Source organism: Acanthisitta chloris, unplaced genomic scaffold (assembly GCF_000695815.1).
Source record: "Acanthisitta chloris isolate BGI_N310 unplaced genomic scaffold, ASM69581v1 scaffold2255, whole genome shotgun sequence".
Classification (NCBI taxonomy): Eukaryota; Metazoa; Chordata; class Aves; order Passeriformes; family Acanthisittidae; genus Acanthisitta; species Acanthisitta chloris.
In genome coordinates this window covers 135667-153963 of record NW_008675209.1, presented here as the reverse complement: position 1 = coordinate 153963, position 18297 = coordinate 135667, and the positions used below count along the sequence as shown (strand labels likewise).

Here is an 18297-nt window from a genome sequence, read left to right as displayed (position 1 = left end):
TTCCCTTTGCATCCCTCACCTCCATCCTAGCCTGGGGTGGGAATGAAGCCCAGAGCTCTCTGGGTCACTGGGAATAACACCTCCCAGGCAGACACCATGACCCTGTTTACACAGGGCTGAGTTAAAACCAAGCAACTGTCTCTACTTTGGCTCAGAGCAGCTCCAGCAAGGAGTTTTCAAGTAACTCAAGCCAGGAGCTTTGCTTTACTCCATATTTTCCACTGTGAGAGTCCCCCTTACAACCCACTGCCATATCCATCTTCACATGGGAGGCACAGGCAGCAGGAGCTGATCTTGTTCCTAATTTTCCATAGATGAAAGGGATATAAATCAATGTGAAACCAGAGCCAGGAAACAGCATCGTTCAGCACAGAGAGGGAAGACACAAAGGAGCAACAGAGTGATGTGCTGTGCTGCAGCTTCTAATGAGGGAGAAGCTGGTTTTAAGTTATCCCTTATGTTCACACATATGTCATTGAGAAATAACTCCTATAGGAAAAAGCCAGGCCTTGAGCTCAGTTATTAGTGGATTATTTGATTTGGAGGGAGAGAGGAAACTTGGAAGAGTGTGATCAGCCCCTTGGTGACATCAGGAGATGGAGTTGGCTGAAGGGAAATGCAGCACGAAGTGAAATGGTAAGGAAAATAGGGAATTGGGGTATGTGGTCAGGTCTGCATGACCACAAGAAGCCAAGTGAAGGCTGGGCAGACTCTGGCAGCCTTCCTGGCCATAATTTGGGATTACATGGAGTTTTTGGAGACTGCACATTCCCCTCCAGGCAGCACCTCCTCTCCAAGGAAGATGCTGCCATTTCCTCCTTTCCTATGGAAAAGGAAGCCTGGGGAACAGGGCACTGCCCAGAGCTGCTCCCTGGATCATGGATGGGCACACCAGCCAGGCTGTGGGGCTGCTCAGGGTCTGGATGGCCTTGGGAAGGTGACAACTGGGACCCAAGAGTGGTGGTGCTGGTTGGGGACAACCAGGCTGTCCTGGGCTACCTGGTGCTCAGAGCACAGTGAAGGACAAGAGGAAATGGGGTCTTAGGTGTCTTCCAAGAATTCTTAATGAATGCCATGAGGAAAATTGAGGAAATCTCTTTGCTGAGCCTGTGCTGTGGAGTGCAGGGCATTCAGAGAATCAGAGAATTTTAGGGGTTGGAATGGAGCTTAGAGATCATCTAGTCCCAACCCCCTGCCCTGGGCAGGGACATGTCTCATCAGAGCAGGCTGCTCAAGGCTTTATCCAACCTGGCTTGGAACATTGTCAGGGTTGGGGCATCTACTACCTCCCTGGGCAACCTGTGCCAGTGTCTCACCAACCTCTTAGGGAAAAATTTCTTCCTAAATTAAAAACTTCTTCCTAAATCTAACCTAAATTCAAACCTCTTTCAATTTGTACCCATTAGTCCTTGTCCTGTCCCTGCAGTTCCTAACCAGGAGTCCCTCACCAACTTCCCTGGAAGTCCCTTCAGGCCCTGGAGGTACTGTGAGATTTCCACACGACCTTCTCTTCTCCAGGCTTAACAGCCCCAACTTCCTCAGCCTGTCCTCATAGGGGAGATGCTCCAGTCTTCTTATCAACTTTGAGGGCTCCTCTGACCCTTAAACCTGTGGTGCAGAAAGGTGGCACTGCCTGGGAACAGCCTGAGCTACCTGGTGCTCAGAGAGCAGTGGAGGACAAGGGAAAATGGGGACTTGGGTGTCTTCCAGGGCTTCCTAATGAATGCCATGAGGAAAATGGAGAACATCTCTTTTGGAGGTTGCCATATGGAGCACGGGGCATTGAGAGGCTGCAGAAAGGGACACACAGCATGGAAAATGAGGGAATTATTGCAAAACTGCTTATGGTTTCATCTTCTCACTCTCTCAGCATTATTAACTGCCTGTTAAAGGCCTGGCAGAACAGGGAACACAATGCCATCCATTCAGTTTGTCCCATTCATGTCTCTAAGGCCTAGGCTGAGCCTTTGTGGGGTTTTTCTTTTGCCTTTCTCTTTTCATTTCCAAGCTGGACATGAAGGTCAGGCTGACCCTCTCTTCCCTCTATGGAAATGCCTCCCACAACGGCCAGGCTATGAGTTAATGCAGCTTTCCAGAGGCCTCAATGAGTTGTGTGGGATGCTGAGCCTTGCTGGCACTCACGGCACTGGGGATGGCTGTCAGGGACAGCACCACCAGTTCACACCATCCCATTGCTTTATCCTTGCATGAAAATTCCTTTCCTTGACTGTCAAGAGGCTAAAATTGCAAAAATCCTATTTCCAGGTGCCTCCTGAGTTGCTTTGCTGAAACTTATCCATGGAAGTAAAGTTTTTGAGCAAGTATAAAGAGATTTTTCTATTTTTTTTTCTGGTGAATGGTCTAATTTGCTGCTTGTGAGGGTTCAGGAGCATAATCTGACTTGATGCTTCAATTAGGGAACAAAACCACACCGTGTGAATGTTCCCAAGCCAAAGCAGCTCCTATTGGAAAACAGTTGGAAGGAACTGCTGGAAAAACTGCTGCTGTGGGAGTTATTCACACTGGGGATTTTGTGAATACTTTGGGATAGAAAATAACTTGGAGAAAGGGAAAAAAAGGTTTTAATTTTGGGTAGATAAATGAGAGATATATTTGGGGGTTTTGAGGTATCTCCTGCTGTTAAGTCACTCCCAGTGGGTGATATTAGTGTTGTAAAGAGATGGTGGGTGCCTTGATACCTGTGAACTTGGTGGTACACTCAGTTTTGTTCAAAGGTATCCTATACATTTCCACTAACCATTTGGAATTTGGAGGGGGAGGAAAAAAACCCCCAGCTGTTTAGTGACTGTGCTATAAAGGTTGTGTGTTTGGGCTAGATGTAAAACCAGCGACAACACAGCACATAGTGGTTGTGGAGCTTCTATTCTTAGGGCTCAGGGCTGTAATTTGTGTGGAATAGAACATCAATGCTGATTTGAAGGGACCAAATGAGGAGTTTGAAGGCAGAAATGACAGAGTGACAGGCTGCTGTGTGGGCAGAGAGGAAAAAATAACTCCCAGGGTTTGATCCTGGTGTGTTTGGAGAGTCAGGACTGATTACAAGTGTGTCGTGCAGATGGAAAAACCACTGACCTGGGTAGAGGCTCATCTGAGGTGGTAATGCCAGCATGAATGTGGTTGGCATCTTATGACAGGTACCAACAAACCCTTGGGCTCTGCCCTGTCCCATGCTATTCCTCTGGGAGCTGCCAAGGAAAAGTGGCTAGCTGGGCCCTGGAGCTGCTCAGTTTTCTCCTCCTTTATTCTTGTGTGTGGAAAACTGAGGAGCAGAGGGTGTTTTCCACATCTAGGCAGAAGAGTAAGAAAACCTGCTTATTTTGTGGTCCTTCAGCTCATCTTTTTGCAGTTGCTGTGGGATTTGGGAATCTCAGAGATGATCTGAGATTAGGTAGGTCTAGGTTCCTTCTAATTTGTGTCTTGTGGTTGCTTAAACTTATGGCAGGAACACTAAAGAGATGGTAGGAATATTAAAGATGTGTTCTGTGCATGCCTATATCTGCTCAGATGTGAACTCCCCTCCAAGCCTCCCCCAGACAATGAACTGGGATGATGTCTTTTACTGAGCTGTCTGTTTCCATGACATTTATAGCAGTTTAATTATCTTGAGCCTTTTTCCTCTGTCAAAAGTGATTGAAATCAGCTCTCAGGTTCATGAGTTATTGAGCTAGACACACACACACACCTGTGGCTGCACAAAGAGATCACACAGGACTTGCTTTCAAGGGAAACCAGCCAAAAAACTGCATTGCTGTCCTAATGAATTCATTACAGGAGAATATTTCCTCATGTGCTGGTTTAAACCTGCAAATTAAATAGCTCTCAATGTGGTTTCTGATGTACACGAGGTGGATATTGAGGTACTAGCAGTACCTATCACAGAGGTGGTCAGAAGGTTGTGTTTTCCTCTAGCATATGCCTACAACAGCTTAACTCCAGATACTTCCTCTAAGTAGGAGCCTTGTAGGGAGAGATCCAGTTCTGCTTGAGCAAATTGTGCTGGTAAAAAGTGCAAGAGCTGGTTCTGAATGGAGGTACCAGCTAAGATCCCACACAGGAGCATGCACAGAGCAGGTTTGCTAAGAACCTACACCAGGTCTGACCTTAACATCTCCCACATTCCCTAGGAGATGGTGTGAGTGTGCCAAGTCCTCCTGCCAAGCTGGCTCTGCATGCAGAGTCTAAACCTGCTTTTCTCTCATTCCAGCTCTTCTCAGAATTGAGTTTCCTATTTTTCAGTCAAAACTGGAGAGGGGGAAAAGAAAGACTATTTACCATGTTCATGGGAGTTTTGGAGCAGCCAAAGAAAACTGAGTCACCTTGGAAGGTTTCTCTGCAGTCAGGTTTTTTACCTCTTTTTTTTTCATTCTTACTCCGAAATAGAAGGAACAGCTTTGCCCAGATAGCAACTCAAAAATAAGCCTGCAGAGGAGTTATTTCTTCCAGTCAAGCCTGGTCTAGATAGATCCATTGCAAGGTTTCCACCCCATGGCTATGAGAACCTCTGGTGGCTCAGTCCCAGCGAGCCAAGGGGCTTCATCTCCTGACCCATTTTCTGTTCTTGGAGAAGGTTCTGGAAGAGATCTGTAAATGGTTTCTCAAAAGAAAAGTGGCAGCTGAGGACGGGCCCTGTAGTAATTGGAAGCAGTTCTTCATAGAATCACAGAATGGTCTAGACTTGAGGAGACCTTAATGATAATTTTGTTCCACCCCTGTCATGGGGTTGGACAAGTCCAGGTTGACCACTAGCCCAAGCTGCTCCAAGCTCTGTCCAACATGGCCAACAGTTCTTCATCCTCTAACTCTAAGGTCCTCCTGGACCTGGGGCTCACCAGCTGAGGGTCTGAGCTTCTTGCACTACTGGGGCTGAAATCAGAGCACTGGTGGTGCCATGAGCAGGTCTTGTGGTTTGGCTTTGCATCTCCTGCAGGTGATGGAAATCCGAAAGATGATTAGGGATTGGTTTGTATGACTGGGGAGGGAGGTAAATGGCTCCAAGCTGGCCTGGGGTCAGCCTTTCCAGAGGAGAGGTTCAAGGCTGGTGGAGAGCACTGGTGTTCTCCAAAGGGACCATCCCTGCAGACATGGCTGTGGTCAGTGCTCCTGTGGAAATTGTGTGTTTGGCTTGGGAGGTGAAGCTCAGGCACTCTGTAAACACATCTCCCTTTCACAGGGAGATGTCAAGATAAGGATTGAGCCTTGGTTTTGGGAAAGCCACAAGAGAGACCTCAGGCTTCAGCAAGGTGCAAATCCCATGCCTGATGTGGCAACTAAGTCATTAGGGAGTCAGGGTCTTTCAGAAGTGCCTAAATTTTGGGTCCTTTCTGCTCTAGCAGTGGAGGAGCCTCATGTAGGTTAGCAGTGCTTGACAGCTGCATCTGTAGATGTCACATGGACAAATATTCATGCTTAGATATGCAAAATCAGCTTCAGCCACGTGGGTAGGATGTCACATTGACACCTCTAAAGTTTGTCACCAAGTAGGGGACAGCAGCTATGGGCAGCTGCACATGTGTGTGCATGTATGAAACATCCATTGTGGGGATCCTAACATGCAGCTGCTGCTTTAGAGAGCAAATATTTACTTCAGTGGGATGAAATTTGAACTAGAAGTCATGGAGTTTAATAAAAACCTGTGGGTTAGATTCCTTGTCCTTCACATATGTTTCTAATCTGCTGGGGGGGCTCAGACCATCTGCCCAGAACACACAATTAAACCCAACATTTAAACATGCTCATTTTGCAAATCTAAAGACTGACTTAACTCTCAGATTTCATTTTCCTATTGTAATGTCCTCTCTTTATTGGGGTGGAGAGAGGTAAGACTGTCAGGGGGTTCTTCTTTCTTTCTATTTTTCCCTTTAAAAACCTGAACTGTGCTATTATTTTTCCTCTCTTTGCAAAAGAGCTGCAGAAACCTCTCATATTATTTTTGCTGTGTTACCACAGTGCTTGGCCAAGCTGTAGAGAAGGAGGGAATATAAAGCAGCCTTTTGTCACACCAGTGAGTGCAGCCCCTCTCCCAGTCCATCCATCCTTCCAGGCTGGGGCCATGGAGCAGGGAAAACCATTCAGTCCCATCCTCCTTTTCATGTCCAAAACCTGATTGTTTTACACCCAAAAACATCTTAGTAGATAAACTGTGGTTTCTTTAACAGACATAAATAGATGAAAATAGCCAGCAGAGTGTCTGAACATGATGGTTGTTGATTTAAGGATATCTTTCTCTGAGTGTTTTTAGCAGGTCTTTGTATTTGCTTTATTTTTTTAAGACATCTTGGCTGCCTTTTCCTTTCCTGCAGCCCCTTGGCTGCTTTGCCCTGGACATACCTTCCCATCCCATAGAGAGAGAGATAGTCAAAAGAGGAGGAATGCAGACAAATCCATGGATAGCAGCAGTTTTAAGAGGGGCCTGGATGAGCAGAGAACTTGAAGTAGAATGGAAAATCAAAGCTTGCAAAGACTCTGTTCCAAAGGGCTGTGGTGGGTGATGATGATGCCACCACGTTCAGAGTGGCTGATGTCCATTGCCTGCAGAGAACTGTAAGGAATGAGGATAAACACAAGCCAAGGAGTCATTTCTCCTCTGGGTGGATCCTGCTTCCTCGTGTAATTAGCTGCAGTAAGTACTCAAAGGCCTTTTCTGCCTTGCAGTGGCTCACACAGCCAATGCCTGGAGGTTTGCAGCACCAGACATGAGTCAAGGGGAAGCTGGACACATCCAGCAGTATGTGGGTGTGAGGGACTCTGCCTCCTGCTCTGCACTGCCTGACCTGGGATGCTCCTGTGGATGCTTAGCAGTGTTGTAAGGACAAGAGACATCAACCACATTGCAGTTTTTCCTGGTTTTGCTTCTTTTTTTCTAGCCTAAATTTTCCATTTGCCGGAGAAAATGCCCCTTGGCAACAGCCGCTGTGGCTGTTGTGCAGCTCAGCTCTGCCCATCCATGAGTGGGACAGATCTCAGGGATGCTGCTCTCTTCTGGCAGTACCTTTTCCAGCTTGGAAACCAAACCCCTGGAGAAACTCATTGCTGTGATGGCCTTCAGCAAATATTTTGTAGGTTTGATCTTTCTGTGCTTCTGCCAACACCACCTGTTTTCTGAGCTGCCTCTGTCTTAAGGATCGTTTTCCTCTCTGCCTTGTATTCCCAAAGTTCCTGGATCTTAATTAAATGGCAGGTTGCTAATTTGCCTTAGCTGGGTTTTTCCACTCATTTGGTACGTTTTTTGAGCAAAAACTCCCCTCCAAGGTCTAGGCACTGGTATTTAGCTAGGAAAGATGGATTTCCCACTGGAAGTAATCCTCATTTATGGATGGTGGTGGGAGCCACAGGGTAACACTGTGCAATGCACATGTGATGCTTCATCTGAGCACTCTGACCCCCTCAGCCAGGCAGGGGCAAGGTTGAACAGGGTGAAGTACAATTGCCTCAAAACATAAAGCAGCCCCAGAGCTTTTGGGGAATTTTAATGCTCATGATTAGATGTCTCCTGAAAGGATGGAGGTTTCAACTAGGTGAAGTGCCTGGGGATGAATCAGTGAAGGGATGGGAGGTGGGGCAGGGAGGATGTGTGGTGAATCTGGAGCTTGGCTTGGGCTCTTGCCCCATCATTAAATGTCCATTTGAGCTTGGTTAGGTTTTTGCATCTTGTATCTTTTCTGTTCTCTTCAGGGCATCATTGGTTGCTACCTGAGAAGCTCTTGGGGCAGGATGTGATATTCAGTGGAGCAGAGTAGCAGAGGGCTGAGGAAAGGGAGCTGTAGAGCTGTTACAGGGGACTGGAGAGAGCAAAGGGACTCTGGGCTGTCAGGATAGGGTGAGGATTCCAGGGAAAGTGGCAGGAAGAAGTCAGCAATGATGACTGAGTTTGACAAACTCAGCCATTCAGAAAGGCAAGAAAACCTTTCAGCCGTCGAGGCTCAGAAACTCAACAGTGCACAGATCCTGTAAGCACTGCCCTGTAAATAATCCATACTGCTGGGGAATGCTGTGTATGTTGTCTTTGGGAATTAGCTCTGTGTTCACAAACAAAAAAAAGGACTTTGGCATAAGCTCTGGCTTCACATTTGCTCCAGCAAGAGCAGAGGGTGCTCAGTGTTGTGCCGATAGCTGTGGCTGCTGCTGGGGAGTGTTTGCATTAGGGCAGGGGGTTATTTACACTCTGTGCTTATTAGGACTGGAAGGGGGTGGGAAGTAGCCACCTGGAAATGAACCTTGCATTAGTGTCTCCTACTCTGCTAATGACTCGAGTCCTTGACTGGTATTTGGGTATTGGCAGAGCGACAACTCCTTCAGGAGAGCTTTCCAGAATTAGCAAAGCCATCTGGCTTTTGTTCCCCTCGCACAGAATTGCTTGTCCTTCCCTTCCAGTCAGGAGTCCTTGTTAAACTGCTCCTCAGTCAGACTGTGATAGCACACAGACAGACCTCCAGCGTGCTGTGCTCTCTGCAAGCACATAGGAAATGCTTCAAAAAGCCTCTTAATTTTAAGAAAGAGCCAGGAGGATCCAGCACTTATGGATGGAGGAAGCACAAGATGGTGTTGCCCAACTGTTTCCACCTGTTGGAGCAGGTCTAGGTGTTGGGGACAGCATGGAGCAGAGAGTAGCACAGTTCAGGGAATGGGAAGAGGAGGGGACAGTGCTTCCCTGTCCCAGTTATTCAAAGGCAGCAGCCAGGGCTAAGGGAGTTAATGGATCCTTGCGTGATAGGAAATTGGGTCCCTTTCTGGGATTGTAAAATAGAAAGGGTGAAAAATTCCTGGGGAGGTTAATTACCATTGAGCCAAAGGGCTTATTTTCTTCTTGTTGCTGTGGTCAGGGAAAAAGGCTTGTGGGTTGTCCAAATAATTACTGTGTGTTCTGTGAGTTTGCTCTCAGACATGCTCAGGGCTGAGCTGGGGGTGGAGGGGAGTGCAGGGCTGGGCTGAGTTATGGGAGAGGTTTCTTGGGGTCCCCGGATGGAGATGGCGTGAGAAACTGTTATCAGCCCTTGGGAGGGTTTTTCCTTGAAGCCATATTTAGTCCTAGTGAAACTTCTATCCTTGTTCTGCTTAATTAAACCTGTTTTTTTCTAAAGAAAACTCAGAGCAGGCTCCTGAGTGCCAAAAGCCAGCGGGAGCTGTTCTTGTGCTAACTGGAGGCCAAGAGGGGAAATAGCAGAGGTCTCACGGCAAAGCTGTCCCGTCCCATCCTGCAGGTCCTCTGTGCAGGACAGGGACACAAACATCTGCCTGGATTTCTCCAAACCACCAAGTATGTGTAGCTGACTCAGAATTGCATGTGAGTCAAGCCTTTTTTTTTTTTTTTTTTAATTATGATTATATTTAGCCAGACTTTCAGCTATTGCCTTCCTGTTCTGTAGTGTCAAAGATGTGGAAGGCCAGAGGATACGTTTGGGTATCAGTTGCTCTGCCTGGTGAAATCACTCCTGTTTGTGGCCAGACAGTGAAAAGGGGCTCAGGACATAGGCATAGGGATTGAGAGTGACAATGAGGCTTCATCTGACCCCATGGCTACTTATCTGGAGCAGCTGTCCTTAAACAAGGGACTCTGGGATGATTCCAGTCCAGCAAAGGATGCAGAGATGGTCTGAGCACTTACTGTACCTCTGACTTGGGCTCTCACTATGCTGCCAGAGCCATGGGCATGGTGAGTCCCAGCTCCTCCTTTGCTTTCCCTTCCTTTCCTACACCACTCTTGCACCATCCTGCTTGGAGCCCTGGAGCAGGACAGCTGCTGTGTCCATAGCAGTGAACATCCACGGGCACGTGCTGCTGACAGGTTCTACCAAGTGGAACATCTGAGGGCTGGCAGATATCTCTGAGACAGGAATTAGGTTTTTTTCGAAGCTCACTGGTGGCTGACATCTCTAAACTTCCACTTCATCATAGAGCTGCATTGAACCTCTGCCACTCCTCAGCCTCCCAACAGGGTTTGGGTTGATGGAACCAGTGAGTTTGTCATCATAAATCTCAGCAACATCTCAGTTACTTCCAATGATTTGGAAGCTTTTTGTGTAACAACCATAAAGCCCAGGCCTGTGTTTATCCAATTTTAGGAGTATAAAAAAGCACATCAAGCAGGATTTATTCTTAGGGATGTTGAGTCTCTTAGACTTTGGGGGTATAATGCACTAAACCAACAGTCCAGTTAATTATCAGTGCAGTGCAGTGAGAGCCCTGCAGAATCCCAGTATTTATGGAGCTGCTGCCAATGCCAGATGAAGTCACTCTGATTATCCTTTCCAGCTGGTTTTTTTTGGCTTTTTTTTTGTTGAACCACAAGGATTTCTCCAAGTTGCTGAAGTTGATGTCATTGGAAGTGATGTGACATTTTTTGCACGCATATAGAATAAGTGTTAAAAAATGCTCTAGAAAGAGCTTTTCCAGCCTTGTCTGGGAGCTGGCTGGGGAGCTGAATTAAACTGGCTTGATGGAACTTAATCCATAAAGCAAATGAGTCATCAGGCATAAATGGCTTTACCATAAATGTCAGGCAGATTCTTACTGGTCCTGACAGTTAGCACTTACATCTGTTTGGTGGAGCAAATAAAAGCCTCACAATTCACAATCATTTTCCTAACTGTGCTGTCCTGCCTCTTCCTCTTCATCAGAAGCTTAAGGAGTAAAGGGTAAAATGTGATTTATTCTCCTGTTTTAAAAACTAGCTCTTCTGATGGATGAAATAGAGGTTCTTTTCAGGCAAAAAAACAAAAAATCAACCTTTATATTGCTCCTTTTCAAATTTTTTATTGAACCAGAAAGCACAACTGGTACAGGGAGTAGGGAAGATGATGAGGCTTTATCTGACCCCATTGCTGCAGTTTGGCTTCTTTTCTGGAGCATTTGTGTTTAAACAGGGACTCTGGAATGATGCTCTTACTGTACCTCTGACTTTTGAGGTCTCACTGTGCTGTCAGAACCATGGGCACAAGCACAACTGTGCTTTGCCCCTGCAGGCTACAAAATACCTGTTACTGGAGAAATTTCTTGAGCCCTGAGTGCCCAACTTATCTAGCTACCAAGAGAGAACATAACCCACTACCTTGTGTGGGTGGCTGAGGCTGGAGAACACTGTGCTGGTGACTTCTCCCTTGAAGCATCACCAGAGCATTACCAACTTACTCTCTGATTTAAATACCTCTTTACTTGAAAATAAGTCTTAACCCCCTCAATGTTTTGGCTGGTAAAGTCTTTAAATCACTTAATTGGTACAATTGCAAGTTGTCTGTCTTAAATAGGGTTCATGGAAAACACAGTGTGTGTGAATTAACGGTACCTTCGTTATCACTGCAGAAAGCAGAGGCTGAGGGTGGAAGGAGAGAGGCGTTGGGTGGTTTGTGTACCCACAACAGTGGAACAAATAGACACTTGAGTGAGGCTGGAGAGCAGGGCTGGGAGCAGGGCTGGCTGCCCCTTTGTCCTCCCACCCAGGGACGGGGGGCAGCGATCTCCGCCTGAAATGGATTAGCAGCAACACACTTGAGAGGACACAAAAGGCTCCCGAAGCTCCCAGCACGGTTCGCTCCATTTAAAGTCGGCTTTTTAAATCAAAGAAATGGGGCTCTTGACAGCAGAGCTTTGTGCAGCTTTTGTGAGGTTCAGATAGTGGGGCTTTTTATTCCGGTCTAAATTAGCCCATTTTATTGTTTTGCACTGAGGGATGAGGTCAATTGACTGGGAATCTTGCTAACAAGGTTTTTACTCCTGCCTGCTTTTTACAAGTGTTAACACGGGGGAGCCACCAGTGCTGTGCACTTGCTGTTAATGAAACAAAGATGAATGGTCTAGCGACCCCCTGAGTTCTCCTCCTTCCCCCACCACTGAGCTGTTCAACCCATGTCACTGTGCTGGAGCTTGGCTGCTCCCTGGGGCTCTCAGCCCTCCAGAATCGAGTGCCTTGGTTCTCCCTGATTTTTGCATGCTGCTGGAAAAACAAGGAAAGGATGAACTTCTTGGGGCAGGGTGATGGATTTGGTTTGAAAAGGAGCTGGGCAAATAGTAGGCATGTGGGATGTGCTTGGGAAGCTCTAGAGGAGCTGTCTGAGGCAGCTCTTGCTTTTCCCTGGCACTCTCTGCATACCAAATGTATTCAGTTATGTACTGATTTCCTCAGGCTCTTGACCCAGGATGAGCAGGAAGCTTCCCCAGCTCACTCAGCAGCAACCACCGAGCCAGCACTGTCCTTTAGTGTGCTGAGTGACTTTAGGATTTCTGCTGTGGCCCCTGGGACTTGCAGGTGGTTCTTTTTCCACGGACTCAAAGGCACTGCCAATGCCTTGAGCCATCAAAGCCAGAGGATGCTCAGCTCCTGCAGGGAAGCAGGGTGGGATTGAGCCAGGATTTCTCCCCATGCGTAGCCCAGGAGCTGCCATCAGCTAAAAGCAAACTCAGCTTTAGCAAATTCTCTTCTGCTTAACCTTTTGCACTGTGTTTAGCCAACATGCCTTTCCTTGCTTTATCTGTTCCTTGAGGAAACACAGTTATAGTCCTGGTCACTTATAGGATGAAGACTATCAGCTCTCCTTGAGGTGTAAATCCATCCTTATCAGGAAGAAAAAGCTTTTTCACCCTTCCTTGCCTCTTGGAGACAAGTACCAGCTCTGCTTTGAGGCTGGTTTATTTCAGCTTATCCCAATAGTGCTGGACACTCCCCATCACCCTTTGGAAACTGGGGAGCTTTAACCACCTGAGTGAGAGAAGGGCTTAACTGGGGTGTCAGTGAGTGGTGACCGAGGTCCTGTGTGCAGAAATAGCAGCTGGAAGGGTCTTCACATTATCCACTTGAAACAAAGCTCCTTAGCCAGGCTGGGCATCCTCCACTGGATGGAACTGAAGACAGGGATGGTAATATATGGTGTGAGTAACTCCATGACCCCCCAGCTCCTTCCAGTCTCTACTCAGGGCTGGGCGATGTCCTCTAGGTCACACTATGCCAAGTTCCCCATGTAGGTCCCATTGGCAGGTGGTGGCAGAGCTGGTTGGGAATGGAAACATTGTATAAGACAAAGCTCCTTCCCCTCAGAGCCAGGTCCTCATGGTCCTCCCAACCTTCTTTCCCTCTGCCAAAACTGTAACCAGCACCTTTTTTGGGTGAGGTAAGTGGTACCATTTCATTGGGGCTTAGCTCCCCATGGACCCAACAACACCCACAGCTGCACCATGCACAGCTTGTCCCAAGGCAGATTTGGCCCATGATTTCAACAACATCCTTTGGTTTTCCATGGGGCTGTTTGGCAGTCTGGCCAAGTTCTGGAGCTTCTGGTTCCTATTACATACCCAAATCATCCTCCCAGTTTTGTTGTAAAGCTCCTGCTCATTCCCCTGATGCTTTAGCCATGTTTTTCTGTTATTAAATAAGATTATTCCTGCCCTAATTAAAGTATCAGCTCTAACCATCCAAGTAGTGAAGTCTTATGTAACTGTCTACTGAACCAGCTGCTCTTGGTGTTGTGGCTAAGCAATGTGGTGGTTCTTTAGGAGACTGAAGAGCAATTTCTGCTCTGATCTTCAGGCTGTACTGCCTCGAGCTTGATTCTCTCTGTAGTGAGTGCCCTTATTAACCAGCCTCAGTGCCTAATGAGCTGCCTCTGCACCTGGGTTTTAATAAACCACTGCAGCCTCCTCCCTCTTTGCTCTTTCCTTGGATTATCAGATGCATTTCTAATCCCTTTCTGTGTCTGCCACACTGTTGCAGGTGGAAAATCAAGGTGAGGCAAGATGTAGAAGGGGGGTGATGTCTTTTATGTCACCAGCTGGTGGGGTGGGAGAAGCAGAGAAACTCTGAGGGCAATAAGCAGCTTGTTAGACTGGATAGGACAAGGTGGAAAGGAGTTTATGGTCCCTAAAACACAGCTGATTTGGGGTGCACAGAGCCATTTTCTCTTATTTTCCCCACTCTCACCTTGCCTGGGGCTCTAACTGTGCTGTAGGCATGGAGGAGACATTCTGCAGATGTGCTTGTCTTTTGGGGAGATGTATTTGGGATTGGAGATGAAGCACAGCAGCTTCACACCTCATGGAGCAGCCTGAGATAAGAAGCTCCTTGACCTGACCCTGGCCATGGAGGGTTTTGCTTGGTTCATCTCAGGGACAATTACCAGGTGTTTTGCTTTTGATTTCTTGGTGGTGTTCATCCCCTTGACTGCAGCCTTGAGCTGATGGCTCTACATCCTGCTGAGCCTCTGTTGTCCCTTCCCCACAGGGTGACATCCAGCAGCTCCTGATCGTGGCAGACCCTCGAGCAGCCCTGGATTACTGTGAACACTACAGCCCTGACTGTGACACTGCCATCCCCGATGCCCCCCAGTCCCAGGACCCCAACCAGGATGAATATGTAAGTATCTCACAGAGTCTGGGCATGTTTTGGGGGCAGCAGAATCTGATTCCATATCACAGCTACAAACACACTTGGTTTCTCCCTCCTGCTCAGCTTCTCTGCGACTCATCTGTAGCAGCCAAGACAGAGCTTTAAGGATTTACAGGTTCTGGGCTTGGCTCTTGCCCTTGGGAGTTTCCCTTCCTTCTGCACTCCACCCATTTCCAGAGACTGGAATAAATATTCGTCTGGAGCTCACAAACTTGCAGGAGAGACAACGTGAGCCGAGTGTGGAATTCTGACCTTCTCTGGCAGGTCAAGTCCTGGCCAGAACAGCACCTGTTTCTCAATTGCAGATTTTACTGTTGAGCTTGTAAAGGGATTAAACAGTTCTTTTCCATTATTCTTTGAAACAACAGGTGTTAAAGGAAGGGAGAACATTTTTGCCCCTGGATTTGACATTTGAATTTCATTTTGGCACAAGTGCTCTCAGCTCATCCCTCTAAGCTGCTGTGCTCAATAGTTTTTGCACAGAGTGAGGCTCCGGTCTTTTATTTAAAAGAAGAAAAAAAAAAAAAGGGCTGATTCAGGATATATTTTTATTTCTGCTGCCCAATTAGAAATGTCTAAATGTGACTTATTTCCAGAAGAATTTTATACGTTTTGGAGAGGTCTCAGGCTCAGCTCATAGCATATCTGACATCCTCAGCCACATCTCAGCAACTCCTTTGCTCTGATGTGCTGGTCCATGCATGATTTCAGCTGTTGTTAGATTCTGCTGAATCCCCACAAAGCTGGAATGCCATCAACACATTCCAGTTTAGCGTTGGGATTGAATTATTCCCGTGCCTAAGCAGGGCTTTGGGGAGCAGAGTGATGCTCACGGTGAGGCACAGCCCCAGGGAAGCGTTGGAGCTGCTCCACCAGCACTTCTGGAGAAACAATAAATAAGCAAAATAAAATAGACATTGGTACAGTCAAAATATGTGGTAGTAGGAGAAGAAAGCTCTCCTTTTGGAGCCAGGACTTCTACAAGAGCTGGCTTGTTCTAGGGCTCCGTTGTTCCATGTAGGAACAACTCTTCCACGCGTCGGTGTCTGCTGGCAGCGAGAGCCACGGGCTGGTGAGGAGCTTTGCCATGCCTGGCTGGAAGCAGCTGCTGGGGGTGGATTTCATCCTGAAGAATGACTGACGCCTTGTGGAAAAGGCTGCAAATCTCTTGTTTCCCCAAGCCCCTGTGCCTGCAGGCCCTGGGGGATGGGGAGTCACACGGATGCTGTTAGTGCAGTCGCATGAGTGAAAGCAGCATCTCTTGCTGCTTGGAGCAGCTCAGTGGGTCTGGTGCTTTCTTCCCCTCTCACAGTGTGTCAGGTGTGGGATCTGGGAGGCCTCAGCAAGCTGAGGTTAAAAAAAATGCAGCGAATCACAGATTTGGGATCTTACGGATCATCTTGTTCAATGTCCTATGGGCAGGGACTCATTCCACTAGCCCAGGTTGCTTTGAGCTTATCCAACCCTGCCTTGAACTCTTCCAAGGATGAAGCAGCCACAGCTTCTCTGGGCAGCCAGTGCCTCAGCAGCCTCACAGGGAAGAATTCCTCCCTGCTATCCAATGTAACCCTGCCCTGTGGCAGTCTGAAGCCACAATGCCTAAAGGAGCTGGCAGGAACCTGCTGAGCTGCTGCTACTGCTTTATTTTCTGCTTCTCCTCTTCTCTTTGCAGTACACCGATGGGGAGGGAGAAGGTGACACCTACTACTACGAGTACCCCTACTATGAAGATGTTGATGAAGCTGTAAAGCCTGAAGCTCCCACCACCAAACCTGGCCCTCCTCAAGTGGCTGCAGGAGAGAGACCTGAAACCAAGCAGGTACCAAGACCCCTGGCAGCGATGAGGTCGATATATGGTGCCTTTATACAAGGGGAGGTGGAGGGTGATGCCCAATTTTCCTCTTGTTTCTCTCATTCTGGCATTTTCTTCCTGCGATAGGATTATCCTGACCCCACACCACCACCTGATAGAGGGAACCCTGGGAAGCCACCAAAGGAGGATGTTACAGTGGATGATCCCCTGGTTGATGAGTACAACTACGAAATCATCAACGAGGAGTACTTCACGCCCATGCCCTACGAAGATGTCAACTACAACGAAGGAGTAGACCCCCAGGGAGGCCTCACTGAAAATGCTGTGGAAGCAGAACTCCCCACAAGCACTGTCATCACCTACAACGAAACTGATGTAATTTTAATGAGTTTTTCCCTTTTCATGAATTCTGGTGTTTCCTAGCCCTGAGAGCAAAGGAGATGTGAGCACCCAGATGGCAAATCCCTAAGTGCTTTAGGCAGCTGCTGGAGGAGGAAGTTTCTTGTAAAATATTTTGACTCCAGATATTTCAGGGTGTGGAACACAGATATTTAGAATTTGGTTAAGGATTATTCCCCTGGAAAAAATCTGTTCATACTGACATCTGCATTTCCTTGGGTGAAGTGTTTGTGTGACTAAAGGAGAAATGAGGGCTTATGTTAACATCTAAGTCAAAGCATTTTATTTCAAAGCTATTAATATAAGCCCTTAAAATGTTGATTTGATGGAGCACATCAATATTTTTCAGTTTGTCATTCCCACTGAGTAGCAGCTTTATGGTTTGCAGTTTGTTGTTATTAAAAACCATTTCCACACTGGGACAAACCGGTAATTTCCAACTCCTGAGTTCACCCAGCACAAGTCTCTCTGTTCTGTGCACAGATCTGCTCAGAGATGAGATCAGACCAGAGCCCACAGCTGATGTTTCTGGTGGAGTTTTATCTTCCCACACTTTTATATGCTTCAGCTGGAATATGCTGTGCTTGAGACTCTTATTCTTAAGCCTTGCCCAGTTCTTGCCTTTGATATTGATTCTCAAATAGATGAATTTTGGTCACACTCTGAGATGGGACTGAGATAAATTCTTGGGCAACTCAATGCTGTAGAGCTCACTGAGCAAGAGCATAACAACACTACAAGGGCAAATTACTCATTTTCCAGGAATGTCAGCATGGGAATCAATAGTGGGTTAACATGGAAGTGTTTAAGGCCAGGTTGGATGAGGCTTGGAGCAACATGGTGTAGTGGAAGGTGCTCCTGCCCATAGCAGGAGGGTAGAACTAGGTGATCTTTAAGATCCCTTTCAACCCAAATTCTTCTATGATCTCAGGTTGGATTTCTTTCCTGTTACTTCCTTTACTGTACAAAGACCAGGCAGGGGGTTGGGACTAGATGGTCTTTAAGATCCCTTCCAACCTACACCATCTCATGATTCTATAACATCACCAAGTCCCATCCTACCACCCAGGAAGAGTTTGGTGGTGGTTTCTCAAAGGGAGAAGAATTGGTTATGGAGCTGTCAAAATTCAAGGCTTTCTGGGAGGTGCTGGGGGGTGGCAAAAGAGACAGCAAAAGTTGGCCAAGATAGTTGGAGTTGGACCTGGAAGCTTGAATGAAAAGGTGTCAGGGAAAGTGTCCAAGCAAAGAGCTGAGCAGCTGGAGCAGAGAAGGCAGGGAGCCAGGGGCCCTGAGGGCTGGGGCGTGGGGAGGATCCAGTCCAGCCAACTGGGGATAAAAGTCTGGTGGAGGAGGAGGTTGAGCAGCCCAAAATGATACACAGAGAGAAACAGCAAAGGCTCCATCCAGCTATCGAGGGAGCCAGTGCCAACCTGAGGGAGCCCAGGGATGGGAAAGTCTTCTGTTTCCTGACACAGAGCCAGAAGTCTTTGGCCAAGCTGGAATTTTCTAATAGAGAGGAATTAAAGATTGGATAGAGTGACCTTAAAAATAATTGGAAGAGGAAGTAAGAGGCTCAAGGGCCACTTTACTTGTTAGGAAAAGGAAATAGAAGAGGAGGAAAGTTCAGGTAGGGGAAACACATGGTGTAGGTTTTCTGTGGGAAAACTCAGCCAGCTCTGGGCAAAGCATCCAAAGG

At 47.3% G+C, this 18297-nt stretch overlaps 1 protein-coding gene across 1 annotated transcript in view; it reads left to right on the top strand.

The window, feature by feature from the left end:
• Positions 1-18297, top strand: part of LOC103803097 (collagen alpha-1(V) chain-like) — a 146386-nt gene that overhangs the window by 51543 nt on the left and 76546 nt on the right. The window contains 4 exon segments of the mRNA XM_009075634.1: positions 14225-14356; positions 16062-16208; positions 16329-16577; positions 18198-18228. Of these exon segments, the coding sequence (XP_009073882.1) occupies positions 14225-14356; positions 16062-16208; positions 16329-16577; positions 18198-18228 (559 nt within the window).